We start from the raw sequence: 18,891 nt of genomic DNA on the forward strand, positions 1-18,891 counted from the left end.
GAGCATTTACTATGTATAGTTTTTAGCACAATGAAGAACTCTTCATAATGCTCCTCAAGAATAACAAAGCATAAACACTGCATGTGATTTAGTATACCATTAGTAAACGAGAGATTATCTTTAAGTAAGAGTTTGGAAAAACCCAGAATTTCCAAGATTATCTGTGTATAATCTCAGAGACAAAGCTGGAATATGAATTTGTCAAATGACAATTTCAGGGCTCATTGTCTGAATCAAATTCACTATAAAAAGCTTGTCGCACAGCAAATTTTCAGATTGTATCTGTAATTTTAAATGAGAAAAGTGATAATGTTTTCAGCCTGTGCAAATCCCAACCAGCTTTCCCAGGTATCACTAGCACTTAACTATCCACAAGGAATTTCTGTGTAATATAAAGCATTAAAAATGTTACCTAATTATGTAACATTTTATAAATTCATGAGTTGTGTGAAGGACTCAGAGATACTATTCCATATCAAATTTGAATGATGCTGTCCTGTAACTGCAGGGAGCTTGTACTATAACATAAATAATAAAATAATATGTTAACGATACTATCTAAACTGAGCCAAGGTTGGCTGTGCTTTGAGGTGTGTGGCAAAACCAAACTGTGGTACCCATCAGGAAGTAAACTCTCAGGAAAAGAGGTGTGAACAAAATAGGCACAATGAATAATACCTTTAAATAACAAGTAACTGGAGCATCCAGTGGTGTTGTGTCAGAGGAGCAGCTTAGATGCAGTGGTACCACACTCGATCCCGTGGGACTCGGAACGTTTTCACTGGTTCAGTGTGCATGTTTGTTAGAGCCGATTTCAAATTGGAGAACAAATTTTAGGTTTAAAAAAAGCTATTTGCAAATTGTAAGAAATACTCCTACAGAGTGAGAATTCAAATAGTGAGAAACATGCCTACATATTGTTTTTTTATCTAGTTTTTTAAAAGATTTTATTTATTTATCTTTAGAGAGGAAGGGAAGGAGAGAGGGAGAGAAATATCAATGTACGGTTGCCTCTCATGCATCCCCTGCTGGGAGCTGGCCTGCAACCCAGGCATGTGCCCTGACTGGGAATTGAACTGCGATCCTCTGGTTTGCAGGCCTGTGCTCAATGCACTGAGCTACACCAACCAGGGCTTTTATCTAGTTTTTTAATGATCTTTTATGGAACCTCAGGGTAAGAGGTGCTTCCACAAGTTTCTTTAAGCATTTAATAGCTTTGAAAAAAAAGTTTGAAAATGATGGGACAAATTAAAAGGAGACTTAAGCCTCAGTATCTGTGTCCAGAAGAGATGGAGACAATAAATCCAGGCGGCACAAACTCTCTGGTCAGTAAATGGGTTTATTCTCTTGTGCTGGGTCGATTGATCATGTCATCATAGTAGATAATGTTAACACTGCCAACCTAATAGAAAACAACAGATAGGGCTGACACAGAGTTTAGTTTATGTAAGAACTTGACGTTAGGGGAAGCATGCTAACCCAACTGGGAAAGGATTGATTATTCAACACAAAGAATTGTAAAATTAGTTATTTGAAGGGAAGAATTAGATTGTCACCACACATAACACATTGCAACAAAATCAAAATAGATTACAGAGGTAAGTTACATAAATAAAAGGAAGAAAAGTAACTAAAAGAAAATATAGATGAATATAGCTCACCTACAGCCACATTTACTAAAATGTAACACACATTTACCCTGTAACTTAGAAGATCCATTCCCCGTTAAATACCTTTGAGAAACTCTTTTCTTGTGTATGAGAAGTTTGGAGCCATGTTTAAGAATGATCACAATAACAAACAACAAGGAAAAAACATGCTCACCGACAGTCAAATGGATAGATACATTGAGTTTCATGGTTACCTCTTGAGAAGAATGTGACAGGGCGTCAAGGAATTTCTCAAGCTACTAATAAACAAAGTGACCATAGGTTCTGACTTGTACAGTTTAGTTTGAGTTCATGCATATTGTACTGGTGTCATTTTCAGTAGCATTACTTTTCTTTCTCAAGTGTTCCAGTTTAGGTAGTGAATTATGATTGCCCTGTTGATATTGTTCTTAACTTGTGGGGCAGATGCAGAGATATTGGTTTTATTATTATTTATGAATCCTTCTGCATGTAGGACATTTCTCAGTAAATTTTTCTTAAAAGATTTTATTCTCCTGGCTGGCATAGCTCAGTGGATTGAGTGCGGGCCTGCGAACCAGATAATCGCGGTTCAATTCCCAGCCAGGGCACATGCTTGGGTTGCAGCCCAGTTTCCTGCAGGCCAGTTCCCAGCAGGGGATGCACAAAAGGCAACCACACATTGATGTTTCTCTCCCTTTCTCCTTCCCTTCCCCTCTAAGGATAAATAAATAAAATCTTTAAAAAAAAAAGATTTTATTCTATTTTTAGAGGGGAAGGGAGGGAGAAAGAGAGGGAGAGAAACATCAAATAGTTGTCTCTCACAGGCCTCCGCCTGGGGACCTGGCCCACAACTCTGGCATATGCCCTGACCAGGAATTGAACTGGTGACCTTTTGGTTTGCAAGCCAACGAATGCTCAATCCACTGAGCCACACCAGCCAGGGCATCAGTAAATTTTTTAAACTATTCATAAACTCCTAGTTTGGGATATTTTTATACATTTTTTCTCATGGAGACTTCATTGTTAAAAAGTAAAAAGCTTAGTATTCTAAATATTTTGGAGAGGATAACTAAAATGTTAACTAAAGCCCTGGCCAGTGTAGCTCAGTTGGTTGGAGCATTGCGCCATAAACCAAACGGTTGTGGGGTTTGATTCCCAGTCAGGGCACGTGCCTGGGTTCCACGTTCAGTCCCAGTCAGTTCAGTCCCAGTCAGGGCACGTGCAAGGGGCAGCCTATTGGTGTTTCTGTCCGTCTGTCTCTCTGTCTCCCTTTTTCTCTCTCTAAAATCAATAAGCATGTCCTTGGGTGAGGATAAAAATTGTTAACTCAAGTATCCAATATAAAGTAATATTAACACCTACTTTAATGGATTCTGTTATTATGAAAACAACCATTTGATAGTTATATAAGGTCAACAAAGAATTGACCTTGATTAATTTGACTATAATTTTTTTAAACTTTTATTTATTTACTTTAGAGAGACAGAGGAAGGGAGAGGAGGAGAGAGAAAGAGAAACATTGATTTTGTTGTTCCACTTATTTATGCATTAATTGGTTGATTCTTATAGGTGCCCCAACCAGGGATGAAACCTGCAGTTTTGCACGTTGGGACAGTGCTCTAACCAACTGAACTACCCTGCCAGGGCTGGCTATAAATTATTTTTTGGTTCTGGCGGTTGCCAGTGGTCTTACCCACAAAGAACAAAGAAAGCATTACAGGGTTACTTTTATTTATGTATTTTCATTTATATTTGATTTATGCTGGCTCTCTGGATTGTAAGAGCATATTATTTATACTCGATTATGTTACAGGTTTTATGGTTGTTTTATGTAGGAAAAGTCACTCAGCAACATAAGTTTATATGTATGCTTTGAAAATACAGAATACTTCAGAAGCCCTCATTAAAATTTAGTTTTATTTAGCATGAGCATGTACAGACCTGATTTTGAATCTTCATCTTATCACATTCTTATAAAGCTATAGATCTGTAATGTTTTTACTAGCATAATTCCTAGCACATTGTAAGGTTCTCACAGCTTTTATTTATCATCCCTCATCTTCATTTCTGAAGTTTTGTTTTATTTTTTTTAATCAAACAGTGATTCAAATATTTAGTCTACCTATGAGCAAGATACTGGAGATTTAATAATGAACAAAAGATGAAAATCTGTTCTCTCATAACTTAAAATCTTTGGTTACACAGCAAGACATTTTAAATTTAAAATCCACTTATTATTTAAATCTGGCATGAGGAATACTGTTATATATCTATTTGGAAGTTGTTCATAGTAATGCTTAGCGTTTATGTAGTATTTATTCAACCCCTTTCATTGTATAACACAGAGAAAGAGTTTCCCTCCAGAAATGCTACATATGAAATTACGAATTTTTCCTTTTGTATTTTATATTTTTCAGTATGAGCATTTTCTTTGTCTCACATCAATTTTACTTAAACATGTAGTTTTATACAGTTTGAGAAATACTGCTCTTAGCTCAGAGTTGAAAGGCTGACCTGGTTTCCATTTGACATCTCTCAGGGTTTCTGATCAAACATTCTTTCCGCTCTCCTGAAAGCTGGGGCACATTAACCTTGTTTAAAGTACACTATTTCTTTAAAAAAACAATTTAAAAAAATCCTCTTGACAGGGGACTAGGAGCTAAACCTGTGTGCTGTATTTAACCAGGGTAAAGTTAGCTAGACTGCTTCTAGAGCATGCAGCTTCACAGAGGTTCAGAGAAAAATCTGGCCATTGCTGAGAAGAATTGGGATAAGAGACGTGTACAGGGAACGCGTAGAACCTGTCTTGGATAAAAATATCTGATTATCTTCTGCCCAGGAGCCCTCATTTGTATATTTTCTAGGCAGATAGCAAATAGTTGGCATTTTAGTTTCTGTCCTCACATGTTTTAATTAACCAATACTGCCCTTCTTTCTGCACACATTTTCCCTGTTTCATGTGAGTGCTTCTCACTTTGCTGGGGAACTTTCAAAAGACGTAGAATGTAATTAATGATTTAATGTCTGTGAACCCCTTAAGGACAAAAGAAAGTGTTTTTCTTTGTAACCACAGGTAACTACCCCCATGCTCAATATAGACTCGTTGAGTGAACCAATCTGACTATATGCCACTAATATAAATCGTGTATTCTAGGAATAGCTAACAAACCATTTTAAAGCAATGTGATCAACTGTAATCAGGGTTGCATAGTTTCAAACTGATTTGTTGACACTTAATGGCTCTAAGTAATAACCCATTCTGGTGGAGTATGCTGTTCATAATGGATTTTTTAAAATGGGACCATAGTTGTAGGGACTAGAAAAATACTACTTTCAGAATTCTAGTTAGTCATATGACTCTAATTCCAATCCTACAAAAAATGGTTTTAACCATAACTTTACTATCATTTGACATGTTGGAAATGGTTTTGTAGGCTGACCTTTTAGAAATTTTATACAGAGAACAAATCCAACTTTTTATTTTCTCTGGAGGAAACAAGTACATGAGTAAAAGGCAGCAGCTTTTGTTTATTGGGAGCCATAGTGATTAAAGTGTGTTTCAGGGGAAATTGTAATTTATTACTCGTAATAAATTTCATGTGTTAGAATATTCATACAAGTATTCTAAGACTTAATAGCTTGAGCTGAGAGTTTACACTTTTCAATTTTTTCTTCATTGAAAACAAAATTAATCTAGGTATATTTTAATACCAAGCAATTCAGTATCTACAACTGCTACACCAAACATTATTAACTGATAACTAAGATATTTTGGTGGAGTTTTAGGGAATCAATAAAAATAACATTCTTCCCCTCACGTCCTTGCTAAGAATCAAGTTGCTACATACAACACATAACATCTCAGCTTTCTCTTACTCATTAGTGGACTAAAAAATGTGGCTTTACATATTATAGTCAAAAAAGCTTGCTAACACTTTCCCCCTAAATTAGACAGATTTCTCCAAATAGTCTGGGCAGTTCTCTCAACAGTGGTAGGCCTTCCCTGTGGCATGTAGTAGAAAAAGCAGAATAGAATGCATCTTTTGTAGGGAAGCAGATCCTGAAAGGGAACCAGGAGATGAGCCTCACCTGTCTAGACCGTCCCAAATATACTAATCAACTCACTCCTTTTCCACTGTAAAATAATATCTTCTTATATGTGGAAACATGACCTTATTAATTTTTATATAAAATCTAACTTGGTTGGTGTGGCTCAGTGGATTCATTGCCAGCCTGTGACCCCAAAGGTCACCAGTTCAGTTCCCAGTCAGGACACATGCCTGGTGTGCAGGCCAGGTCCTCAGTCAGGTGTGCAAGAGGCAACTGATCAATGTATCTCTCGTACATCAATGTTTCTCTTCCTCTCTTTCTCCCTTCCTTCCCTTCTCTCTAAAAATAGATAAATAAAATCTTTAAAAAAATTTTTTGTATTTCTGATTATATTTGTTTTGTTCTTTAAAGTTGTGTTAAAGCTTTGTGTTTTTGAAGTTATCTTGAACACCTGGATAATCTTTTTTTGTCCTTATTTCTCTCTTTTTTAGAGATTTTATTTATTTTTAGAGGGAGAAAGAGGGAGAAAAACATCAATGTGTGGCTGCCTCTTGAGTGCCCCCTACTGGGGACCTGGCCTGTAACCTAGGCATGTGCCCTGACCGGTAATTGAGTCAGCGACCCTTGGTTTAGCAAGCCTGCACTCAATCCGCTGAGCCACACCAGCCAAGGCTATTTTTCATTTTTTAATTAAAATTTTATTGGGATTGTTATATCTTTCTTAGGATTACATTTCATGTTAGCATAGTTTGTTGCTTCATAAGGAATTTGCTGTAGGCAGGATATACCACCAACAGGTGTCCCTACCTACTTCCTCAGTGTCGTCAGTAGTATAAATTGTGGAGCCCAACTACTGCGAAACTCCCTGGAAATAGATACCATGGTCAGATAAATTCACAAAGTAATGCATACTATACTGAACATTGGTGTGTTAAAAATTACCAAATACTATAGTAAAAAAAATTCAGTTTTGCATACTATGGGTCACCTGTTAGTTAATCCAGTGATAAAATATTTCTGGAAAGACTGCCCTGTTTGGTCCATTTTTATCTTCCTCACTTTCTTCCTGTCCCTCTATTCTTGCTAAGTAGGTAGATTTAAGCATTTCAAGTAGCTGGAAATCTTCAGTTGTAATATAGAGACAGAAAGTAAGGCTTGAGTTAAATAATGGATCATAGAAAGAAATGGAGCTATCTTCTAAACCAAGATTTGGGTACTATTTAAGCCAGAAATGTTTAGTTAATTAGTACTATTCAGTCACCTCTGTGACCCTCTGCTGAGCCTGTTCTTTTCCCAAATTATGGTTGATAACACCATAGCAGAGAGACTTCTAAAATATTTCTTTATAGCAAGTATTTTGTATTATATTTACTTTGTTGTAATTTGAGAGGTGTTAACCAGTAGAAAATAAATTTGGCTCACCACACAGTGAAACTCATGTTCAAGAGGCCTAACATTCTGTTTTCAAAATATGTGAATGCTAGGTACATTTAATTTTTTGATATATTTTAGAAGATCCTTTAATTGGTGCCTGACCAGTTATTTTTGGGATCGAATGAAATGAACACAGAATACTTACATAGTAAGCACTCAATAATTTTTAGGAAAAGAAAAGCTGTTAGATAAATTATCCTTTTTCAGTGATCAAAATATACATTTATGAAAATATTTGGTTAGTTTTATTAAAGATAATTTTAGATTTAATGGTATGTGAATGTGCAGTTCTGGGGTAGGGCATCTTAGCTTTTCCATTAAAAGAAAATGCTGACAAATAGTGTAAAACAAAATATATGTATTTATCTCTAACATTTGGGTATATACAATACTAATATTCAATCTAAATGGCATACGTTATTTATACTGATGTAGAAATGATAGTAACTCATGATCACATGGTCATAAATCAAGCACAAGTTCTGAGGTACTAGAAACGTCCCTGAAGCATCATTTATTGATTTGCCTTCTCATGATCAGGGCCAAAGCTGAAGCTGATTTTGGTTTGATACTGAGGCTTAGTAAAGTTTTGAAATCCCTGTTTTATGTTCAGGAAAACTTTGTTGTAGGGAGATTATGTAAGCTACATAAAACAAGTCAAGTAGTAAATGGTGGGACTTGAATTTGGACTGAGTAACCTGAACTTTTCATCTGTCTTAATAATTTGTGACTGACTTACACACACAAAAAACTTGGGTCTTAGCATTGTTCCCTGCACACACAGATTTCCCTGTTTTGTCCTCCTTTTCCCTCCTTCAGGAAAAGGTAGGTTAGAGAAGAGGTTTAAAGAGAGTGCCCTTTTCACTGAGATTACTGTTTTAAAGACTGCATTAGATTATAACTTGGTAGAAAATAAAGTGTAGAGTCTTTGAAAAAATTTTTCTTTTTATTGAGACTGCACTGAATAAGCCTTTGGCATCTTAAGTGCAGGGAAATGAAACACTACTAAATAATCCAGTGTTGATTTAAATTGCCCTTAATTCAGTTGCGTTTGAACATATTTATGTTTGACAGTAATAACTAGAAACACTCTATCAGAAATAAAGTGAAATTTAAGATGTAAAATTTAAGTTTAAAGGGTGAGATGATAAGAGGGCAACAGGTCTAAAAATGGAGGAACCATCTGACTTGGCATAATTTTATAGGTTATATCATTTTAATAAACTTATTCAAAAATCTGTTTAAATTATTTATTGATTTCAGAGAGAGGGAGAGAAACATCAATTGGTTGTTGTACTTTATGCATTCATTAGTTGATTCTTTTTTTTTTTTAAGATTTTTTTTTTCCAGAGAGGAAAAGGTAGGGAAAAAGAGAGAGAAACATTAATGTGTGGTTGCCTTTTGCACGCCCCCTATTGGGGACCTGGCCCAGGCATGTGCTCTGACTGGGAATTGAACTGTGACTATTTGGTTCACAGTCCGGCGCATAATCCACTGAGCCTCACCAGCCAGGGCTAGTAGTTTATTCTTGTATGTGCTCTGATCAGGGATTTAACCTGCAACTATTAGCGTATCAGCACAACTCTAACCAACTGGGCTACCCAGCCAGGGCACGGTTATTTAAATTTTACTGCTAATAACAAGAACAACCCTGAAAACTCCCCTAAATTTCCAGGTAGAATGAGATGGTTGATACTTACAAAAGCTTTTTATGTATAGATAAGATCTGTATATGTTTCTTTCAAAAAGAACCAGAAACCCCTAGACATTTTTTAAATTAGAAGTTTTATTAAGATAATTGTAGATTCATGTATGGTTGTAAGAAATATTCCCTGGAAATCTTGTGCATCCTTTACATAGTTTGCCTTCATGACACCGTTTTCCATAACACCGATAATTGCTTTAAAACAATTATCACAGCTAGGATATTGGCGTTGATGCAGTCCGTCAGTCTTACCCAAATTTCCCCAGTTTTACAATACTTATAGTTGTTTGTGTATGTGTATATTTAGCTGTATACTGTTTTACTACTTGTAGGTTTGTGTATCCATCACCATAGTCAAGGTACTGAACATCCATCACAACAAAGATCCTTCATGGTGCCCTTTTATAAATACACTTCTTACCTGCTCGCTGCCCCGCCCCCTCACTTCATCCCAATCCTCTGGCTATTACTAATCTGTCCTCCATTTCTAAAATGTCTTCACTGTAAAGTATTATATAAATAGAATTCACAGTTTGTAACTTTTCAGGTGGACTTTTTTTCACTCAGCATAATATATGCATACATGCAAGATAATTGCAAACTATGAATTGGCCCAGTTTGCCATTGCCTGATAGGTATAGCTGGTCTGTAATCATTATATTTTTAAATAGGTAGGTTTTTTTTATCTTTCTGATTTGAAAAATAAATAATTGTAAAAACCAGAGCTGTATAAATATATAAAAAAGAAAATTAAGATCCTAATACCAGAAAACTGCTGTTAAGATCTTTGACGTACTTCCTGCTGGTTTTTCTATGTGCACACAAGACTAATTTAATAGAATTTTTATAAAATTTTTACTATACAAGCATACAGTTGTATCCTAGTTAGTGTTGAAAGTTAAAATTGAACTTTCAATATGCTTTTTAGCCATTTATATGCCTTCATTTGTAAACTTATATTTTTTCCTATCTTTATATTGAGATAATGTTAGGGCTTATGACTGTTTGCTTATCATAAATAGAAAACTTTTTCAGGAATAGCATTTAAGTTGGGTAATATTTTTACTTAATAACTCATTTTATGTCACATTTTAAATTTTTTTTCTTGTTCTTTCAAGATATGCTGTGATAGCATTTGGATGTGCCAGCTGTCCAAAATTAACTTGTGGGCGAGAAGGCTGTGGAACAGAGTTTTGCTACCACTGTAAACAGATTTGGCACCCCAATCAGACCTGCGATGCTGCTCGACAAGAGAGAGCCCAGAGTTTACGTCTGCGAACCATACGTTCTTCATCCATTAGTTACAGTCAGGAGTCTGGAGCAGCAGGTACTTACATCTACCTTTTTAAATAAAATATTTAACAAATATAGAACACTAGTTACTTTAAGTAAAAAATAACAGTATTTCTTGTTATCACCTGTTCTCCTTTCATTTTTCAAAAGTATTTTCTGTTTTAGCATTTCTGTTCCAGAAGCACTCATTCTTTCTTATGGAAGAAAGTGGTATTGACATTGGAAAGATTTTATTAACAAAAAAAGGGGGAGGATATGTCAGGATGTTCTATATCAGTATTAACCAATAGCTGAAGATGATCAGAAACTGATATTTATAAGGCTGTTTTATGTAACACTTAGCAAATAGTTTTAATGAAATAATTTTGAATATATTACCTTTGTATTATTTCTAATTATGTTAATATCACAAAGTTACAGTCTTAGTACTATATATTTTGTGAAATACTTTTTTATTTTCAGATGTCTCATTCAATTTCAGGATCAAGGATTCAAAGTCTCACCTTAAGTGGTGAGGGCACTAAGAACTTGTGTCTTCGGTTGGCAGTTTAGAAATTACCTGGGGATCTATCTGTATATGGGCAATGTATGCATCTCATAAATTCAAAAATTAAAAACAATTTTATGAACATCTTAATGTTTTGTGAGTAAAAATTCAAAAAATTATTGTACATTGGTAGGATTTTCATTGTTTATTGGAATTTCTGTTATTTTTAGAAAAATTCTCACTTTTCTCACTGATTATAAAAGGGAAAAACTTGGAAAATATAGGAAATTTTAAGAAAATAATTTATATTCCTACCAGCAGTGTATTGAGCTAATTATATACTTTATGCTACTAGAAAAAAATCTTATTCAACATTTAAAATTGAATTTAAAATTAAACTTTAAATTCAACATTTAACACTTTATAGAATGTACAGGGATTTTCATGCTTGTTTGCTGATTGACGTGTTTCTTTTACCTTTCCTCAAGACTTGGGGTGGAACTTAAACATATTAATAATAATGTATAGATATGGGTCCAGAAGTGATTCAGAGAGGACCTGACTTCACCTAAACTGTTCCCTGTAGAGTCAGCTGTAGCCATGAAGTAAGTGGTCCCGTAGAAATGCTCTCCCTCCTCTCGCAGTGGGGATGAGTGTTGGTTACAGGACATACAGACATGTGACGTAAGAGAGCAGGCTCAGGAATCAGACAGTCTGGGTTCGAATCCCAGCTTCTCCACTTAGTCTTTCTGTGACACTAAGTAAGTCACTTGCTTCATCTGTAAAATGAACATACTAGTAACACTTACGTCTATAAGTTTGAAACATTTCCTGGCTCATAGTAAGTGCTCTGGCTATATGAGGTTAGGGAAACTTAGAGAAACCACAGTCACCTGCTAGAGATTTGCATATGTCTGGACCATCATTAAGGGAAAAAAATGACTAAGAATGGCTTGTATTACTAATTTTGAAATAAACTGTGTGATTCAGTTGTCCAGATGAATGTTGATCTTTCTCGCAGTAGTTGCCATGGAAGATTTTATCTTTATTTCAGCAGTGTTATGGTTTGATAGCTATAAATAAATATATTATATAAATATAGCCTCTCAAAGTGTTCATTTAAAAAAAACAAACTTCATTTGGAATTTTTTCATGTTTGAAAATCTTAAGTGCTGAAAATTTTAAGTGCATACATTTTTAGCTATAATGCTCTAAAAATCCCAGCTCTTAGAACACATGTTTATGCGATAGTTTCTTTTAATGTAATCTATAGAAATATTAAAAACTCGAACTTGGCTTCCCACTGACTTGTGAAAACAAACATGAAAGGCGTGTACTATCTAAAATAGTTATTCTTGTTGTTCCAGATATTTTGGTACTTTCTGGTCTCCCATTATCATGATACATTGAAAAATTGGCTGCACTTTTAATATTGAATGGTAGAATAATAATAATTAGGTAGCTATTTCTTTCTAATCAGTCACCTGAAGATAAAAAAGTGTGCTTAATCCTATGGTACATTAAATAATTTGTATTACAAATGTATTTGTCTTTAAACTGTGACAGTACCGCATGTACATAAGACTCTTATAGCTATTAGGGAGTTTATACAACTTGGAGTTACATTTGAAAGGAACCACATATTTTTCATTTATCATATTTTTCCCCCTTCATAAAAATGTATTTAACTGACTTCTACCCCCACTTCTGTCTCCTACTAGTATCACCCCTGTTTTATAGTAAAGTCCTCACAGTTAATGTTGTGGGGCGGGGCAGTTGTGAAACAGATTTTGAGAGCATAGCGTTTTTATAATCTGGGTTTTTTAAAAGATTTTATTCATTTATTTTTAGAGTGGGGAAGGGAGGAAGAGAAAGAGAAACATCAATGTGTGGTTGCCTGTCACCCACCTCCCTACAGGGGATGTGGCTTGCAAACCCCAGCATGTGCCCGGACTGGGAATTGAATCAGGGACCCTTTGGTTCGCAGGTCAGCGCTCAGTCCACTGAACCACACCAGCTAGGTGGTGTTTTTTTCCCTAACATAACAATGGCCCATATTTTAATGGTAAATAAAAGTATAGTCATCAAAAAAGACAAAAGCTCTGCCACATTTTAAGTGGGAATAAAAAATCTTTTTGTAGTAATAAAGGACATGGATTAATTGATGCTTGGGGAATGGGGCATTGACCATCTAATGAGTAAAACAATTTTATTTGGAATTTTTGCATTTCGAGAATATTTTGAGAGAAATATGTTACATATAATGTGCATAGTGAAATTTTTAACACAGATCTTTATGTTCTGTGGATTATTTAAATCATTACTTATGGAAATTTTAAATTTTCTTTAATTATCATTTGTCTTGGTCTGGCTATATACAGTTTGCTCAAAATTTCTGGAATCAATAAAACACTAATTGTGAGTATTGACCAGTTTTTAAGTTAGAAAATGGGTTTTGGTCCTAAAAAGCACTGAGGAAACCTGAATTCACTGATAAAACAGTAAGATTTGACCATAAAATTTGTAGGAAGGAAAACAGAATATAGCTTAATGCTTGTATGTAAGAAGCTGGAACAAATACTTGAATTCAGTGCCTAGCAGCAGATGTTAACTATACATGGCTACTAGTAACAGTAAAATAATTACTGATTGCTATTTAAATACATGCTCAAGTTTAAAATATTTGTGTAACTTGACATAACTCTTACTCTGTCAGTGATTTCTAAAGTTATGTACCCACTTGATTTTAACTTAGCAACCTTGTGCCTTATGACCATATTGCTATACAAGAAGCATGCAATAGCACCATTTGAATAAATGAATAAAGGACAAAGGTAAAAAATGAAAAAGTCATGAGCATACCAACAAATGGTTATTTTAATTCTGAAACCATTTCCGTTAAGTGTTTGTACTATATAACTCTTCCTTAACTGCTTACCTCCTCCTCCCTTTTATTACAAGTACTAATTCTTTGCAAGGCTGGTCTGTTTGAACTAAAAACAGAAGGAAAAGGCTGCTTTTCTAAAGATGTCCATATTATTTTTACAGTGCTTATAGTTGACGTTACTTAGAAGAGACAAGTAAACTGAGTGCCATATATATAGTACTTTTGATTACTATCAAATTGTCACTTCCTATTAGTGTTCATTCACTGAAGGAATAGTATATAGAATAACTAGCATTATGTGGAGTATAGAATAACTTTAATTATGTGGAGATGGTTAAAAAATCTCTACATATGAAGTGCCACTCAGAGAAGACTACACAAAAGGGTAGGGACAAAGGTAAACTTTATACAATTCACAGTTTGCCCCTGGCTGTCATTGGTTCTCCTCCCTCTTTTTATCGTTTTGTTATTCTTTGTTCTTATTGTACTGCTGCTGTGTTTGAAAATGTTTACAAGTTTGAAATTTAATGTAGAATATGTTACTTTTCTCAGAAGGAAAGGAAAAATATATACTAAAAATAGTGGGCTAAAGCTATCAATTAAACTATACATGACCCTTTTTTTAGCAGTGCTACCATTGATTATCCAGTAGAAATTGTTATTTTTAAACCAATTTTAAATACTAAGCAAATCTGTTTATTTTCCTAACAGCTGATGATATAAAGCCATGTCCACGATGTGCTGCTTATATAATAAAGATGAATGATGGGAGCTGTAATCACATGACATGTGCTGTCTGTGGTTGTGAGTTTTGTTGGCTGTGTATGAAAGAAATCTCAGATTTACATTATCTAAGGTAAGTATATAGAAGGAGCTATTTCTACCTAAATATAATTTGATATTATAAGACAGAAGGACATTTTAGGAAAAATTTGGGATTTATGAGATACTTAAAGGGGTTTTCATTATTCTAGGTATGTAAATTTAGAAGGGACCAAATTATTGTGCTAGTCATTTAGTATTAGTAACTAGTTAAAAATAGGAAACAGGTTTGTTTTTGTTGTTTTTTTTGTTAAACTAGAAAGCTGTGTAATTATGTTAATTCTGTGTAATTATTCTAGGTCATAAGTATTTTCATTGAATTTTCTCATATATAAGTTCCTTCATTTAAGCCACATTGTGACTTTATGATATTATTAGATAATTGTATATCTAAAACAGGGTAAAATCATGTTTTGCATTAATATACTTCTCAAAAACTAACCCAAGGTTTTGAGGCTAATGGAAGTCGAGTACCATGATATTTTGGCATTTAATAAACTCATTTTAAAGAAAGAAAACTCATTTCTAAGTATAAGAAGTCTTCTTTTATAGTTATTGTATTACAGTAATTGTTGTTGTGATGTTTTGCACCCGTTACTTAACATTATCATTTTTTTCATTAGTCCATCAGGATGTACTTTTTGGGGGAAGAAACCCTGGAGCCGAAAGAAGAAAATATTGTGGCAGTTGGGGACCCTCGTTGGCGCTCCTGTTGGAATCGCTTTAATAGCTGGCATTGCTATCCCTGCAATGATTATTGGCATTCCTGTGTACGTGGGCCGCAAGGTAAAATGCATAACTCCGTTAGTTCAGTATCTCATTCTAAGTCTTTAAGTTTAGGGTTGATGATTTTTGCTTTATTTTGGTTATACTTTTGTTTTGAAGGACTAAGGTCATTTTTAGTAACTTGAGTATAAAACAATAACAATTTTTTGTGAGGTAACTAATTTTCATGGTTTGGCAAGTTTATGCAGGTGCATTTAAAAAAATTGCTTTAAAATTATCTGAACCTGAAAACTTTAGTGCATTTGCATTATAGACCAATTGTAAGTATAAAGTACTAATGGATACACACCTGATGTATTTCGCATGGATAAAGCCTTGTATAGTCGGGTCTATATAAAGTTAATAGCTAAATAACATATGACCTTGGGCAAATAAAGCCGGTTTCTGAATTATTTTCAGCTTTGAAAATTTCCCCCTTCAGGTTGCTGCTATTAGTAAACACACTGTTTCGTAGATTGTTAACAGTTTTGTGCAAGTCCAAACATCAATACTTAATCACTAGCCTATGGATGATGAATTACACTTTATTAGCTAAGCAAATAATTCTTTTTTGAAAGGTTAAAGCAACGATTTATGAATTGGCTAAGTAATCTGCTGGTATCTAAATTAGTAGAATTTCAGAATTGAGAAGTAACTTTAGAAATTATCTAATCTCAGCCCTGTACCTAAGCAGAGCACAGTGCAGGATTTTAAAAATGAGGTTGGAGAGACTAACATTTGTTGAGTCCTTACTGTGTGGTAGGTGTTTTACATGCTTCAACTCATTTTAAGGTCACAGCAATTTATGTGTTAGAATATTGAGATTTCAGAAAGTTTATGTAATTTATCTTTAGTTACACAGAAAAAAGCAGAGCTGGGATTTAAACCCAGGTATACTAATTCTGTGTGTAAGATTTCTAGTAAATTTCAGTCTGGCCATTTGGGTACTTCCCTGATGGGGAAGCTACCAACTCATGAGACAGCCCATTCATTCTGTTGCCAAGTAATGGTAATTGTTAGGAAGTTCTTATATTGAGTCAGAATCTGTTTCTCTTTAATTCGTTTCACTTTAATTCTAGTTCTGACTTTTGGGACTAAACTCAAGGCAAGGCTGATCCTCTTCCTTACAAGAGCCAAATTTTTTTAATATTAAACATATTTTACTTTAGCAATCAGGAGAAGAACAATACATACTATTTTTTAAATTAGTTTTAGGTCGGAGGAGAAACATATTTATGAGTAAAATGTTTATTTTAGAAGGTTGATGTAACTAAACTTTAATTGTCCCAATCATAGTAGCTGATTGTAATAATTTTTCACATAGTTATCCCAAGCAAGGTTTTGCTGAAAACAAAACTGTTTATTTGATACTTAAAAGTAGAAGGGAAAGAGAGCCTGTTGGACTGCACAGCACGTATCCTACAAATAATTTATAGAGGAGAGATTATTTACCTCATTGTTCAAGTCTTAGCTGCAGTTACAAGTCTGTTTTTCAAACATGTACTGAAAGGGTTGCAAAGGATGAATTACTTTTTCACTGAATCAATGTCCTCTGGTGTTCAGGGACACAAACCAGCTCTGGGAAACCTTTTAAGATGAAAAAAGTACCTATATTTGTAATAGCAAATAGAAGATGTGGCACAAAACAGAAAAAATTAAGTTGAACCAGAACTAGCGGGATGATATGATCACTGTAATTGAACATTGGAGCTTGAGGGTACAGAATTTTCTGGAAGACTCCTTTCTCGTGGCAGCCTGCCTTTTCGCGTCTACTCCATCGGTTTTTAGCTTTGGCTTTTCTCTGCTTCAGTGCTAGGTTTTCCAGGAATGGGAGTGAGGAGGAGCAGGAATTAGTTGCAGTACTAAAGGGTCATGAAAGGCACCTTGGGAAGTCTGCAGTCCACCTACACAGACTATTTAGGAAGAGTAGAGGCTCATTCCCTAGGAACATACAGTCCATGCTGGGACTGATTAGGAAATACAAATACTCTTTGTCCAATGCCCATCTTCCCACCCCAGGTTTATCGCTGTTCAGTATATCCTCTAAAATTCACACTTCAGAGCCTTCAAAGTAACCACATAATAATAATAGATTTTTAAATTAAGCCTCATCTGTAATATTGTTTATAAGTCAAATCTTTTATTTTAGAGACTACCTGTACACTTTTGAGGCTGTTTTAAAACTGTCTTGAAACTAGGGAAAATGTACTTGTATTAGCTTTAGCCCTGGCAAACCATGAGGTTAAAGACAGTGAGCTATTTACCAAAGTACATATAGTATCTCGCAAGTACAGTTCAGAGATGCTAAGTAGATCTAATACCTGTCTTCTGACTGCATTGTTGGTTGATTCTCTTTTTTTCTCTACCACTTACTTTGGGCTGTAAATCAACACATTGAATCCTAAGTTATTTGGTAATATTTTTCTTCATAAAAGGGGATCTGAGAAAAAATTAATTGCATTTAGTGATGTTTGCTTGTTAGTACTGCTTTTTAAGGTCAATTTTTAAAATGATTGTGGGAACAGCCCTGAAGAGGCAGTTTGCATCATTCAGGGATGCTTATTTAGAAGGAGACCTGGGGGACGCTGAATTTCTTAGAAATAATCCTATTAGTCACACATCCAACTCATAACTGTTAGAAATAATATTTTCACTTCCTTCTCTGCTCAAAATATGATTACTTACACCATTCTTGAATAAAATTATAAAGACTGCCTTTACTCAAGACTGTTTAACAGTAAACACAAAGTATAAAATTTATTAAATCACTGTATTCTGTAAGCAAATTAATAAGGAGCAAATTATGTGTAAAAATACTGTTTAAGAACAATAACAGGTTTACCTTCAATTAGGAACTTAATCATGAAACTTCTAGCAAATGTAAGTCTATTTCATGTAAATGGGTATGTAATATATTTCCTCTTTAATTTCTCACTTCCATTTTTATTTTTAAATCAAGATTCACAATCGATACGAAGGCAAGGATGTTTCAAAGCACAAACGGAACTTGGCGATAGCAGGTGGCGTAACCTTGTCTGTAATCGTGTCTCCGGTTGTAGCCGCGGTAACTGTAGGTAAGGAGAATGCTTACAAATGTTAATGACCTGCAGGTTGTGTAAAGTTAAAGTTTTGTGAAAGGATGTTAAAACCCAAAATTTAACATTGTTGAATTTAAAAGAAGTTTTTTTGTTATGTTAAAACAACTTAAGCTGAGTGTACAGAAAGCCTCTCAGTAACTTCATGGGTTACAAGCACTATGGACTCTAGAGCCACGCCTTAGGGTAGTTGGTAAATCACTGTTGGCAGATACCCCTTCCCCCTTTCCCCAAATATAGTTTATAGCCCTGGCACTTGAACAGGTTTACATCTTTTTTTTTCCCCCCTCATGTGTCACCTGAAAGGCTAGAATTTTTAAATTTGTTTGTCCCTAAAGACCTGGGTAAATCCACTTTTGGCAAGGGCTGCAGAACCCCAGCACTTTTCTCCTGTACACCGACTTTTGAAAAGACTCGTTTCTGTGATTTACTTTTTTGCTCATAATAACTAATACAATTCTCCTTCAGGTATTGGTGTTCCTATTATGTTAGCTTATGTCTACGGTGTTGTTCCAATTTCTCTCTGTCGAAGTGGAGGTTGCGGAGTCTCAGCAGGCAATGGAAAAGGAGTCCGGATTGAATTTGATGATGAAAATGACATAAATGTTAGTGGAAATAACACAGCTGTAGGTAAGTCCTTTAAAAAGGAAAAAATGTACTTACTAATAGTTTAAGTAGGGGGAGGCTTGTAGACAACATGCGAGCCAGAATTTTCATCGCCC

At 34.8% G+C, this 18,891-nt stretch overlaps 1 protein-coding gene across 2 annotated transcripts in view; it reads left to right on the plus strand.

The window, feature by feature from the left end:
- Positions 1 to 18,891, plus strand: part of RNF19A (ring finger protein 19A, RBR E3 ubiquitin protein ligase) — a 46,479-nt gene that overhangs the window by 20,470 nt on the left and 7,118 nt on the right. For both annotated transcript variants that reach the window (XM_037131070.2, XM_037131071.2), the window contains exons 3-7: positions 9,939 to 10,147; positions 14,199 to 14,343; positions 14,933 to 15,095; positions 18,034 to 18,148; positions 18,638 to 18,799. In XM_037131070.2, coding sequence (XP_036986965.2) covers positions 9,939 to 10,147; positions 14,199 to 14,343; positions 14,933 to 15,095; positions 18,034 to 18,148; positions 18,638 to 18,799 — 794 coding nt within the window. The remainder of the gene's footprint in view (positions 1 to 9,938; positions 10,148 to 14,198; positions 14,344 to 14,932; positions 15,096 to 18,033; positions 18,149 to 18,637; positions 18,800 to 18,891) is intronic.

This window comes from Artibeus jamaicensis, unplaced genomic scaffold (assembly GCF_021234435.1).
Source record: "Artibeus jamaicensis isolate MK-2021 breed Jamaican fruit bat unplaced genomic scaffold, CSHL_Jam_final scaffold_916, whole genome shotgun sequence".
Classification (NCBI taxonomy): domain Eukaryota; kingdom Metazoa; phylum Chordata; class Mammalia; order Chiroptera; family Phyllostomidae; genus Artibeus; species Artibeus jamaicensis.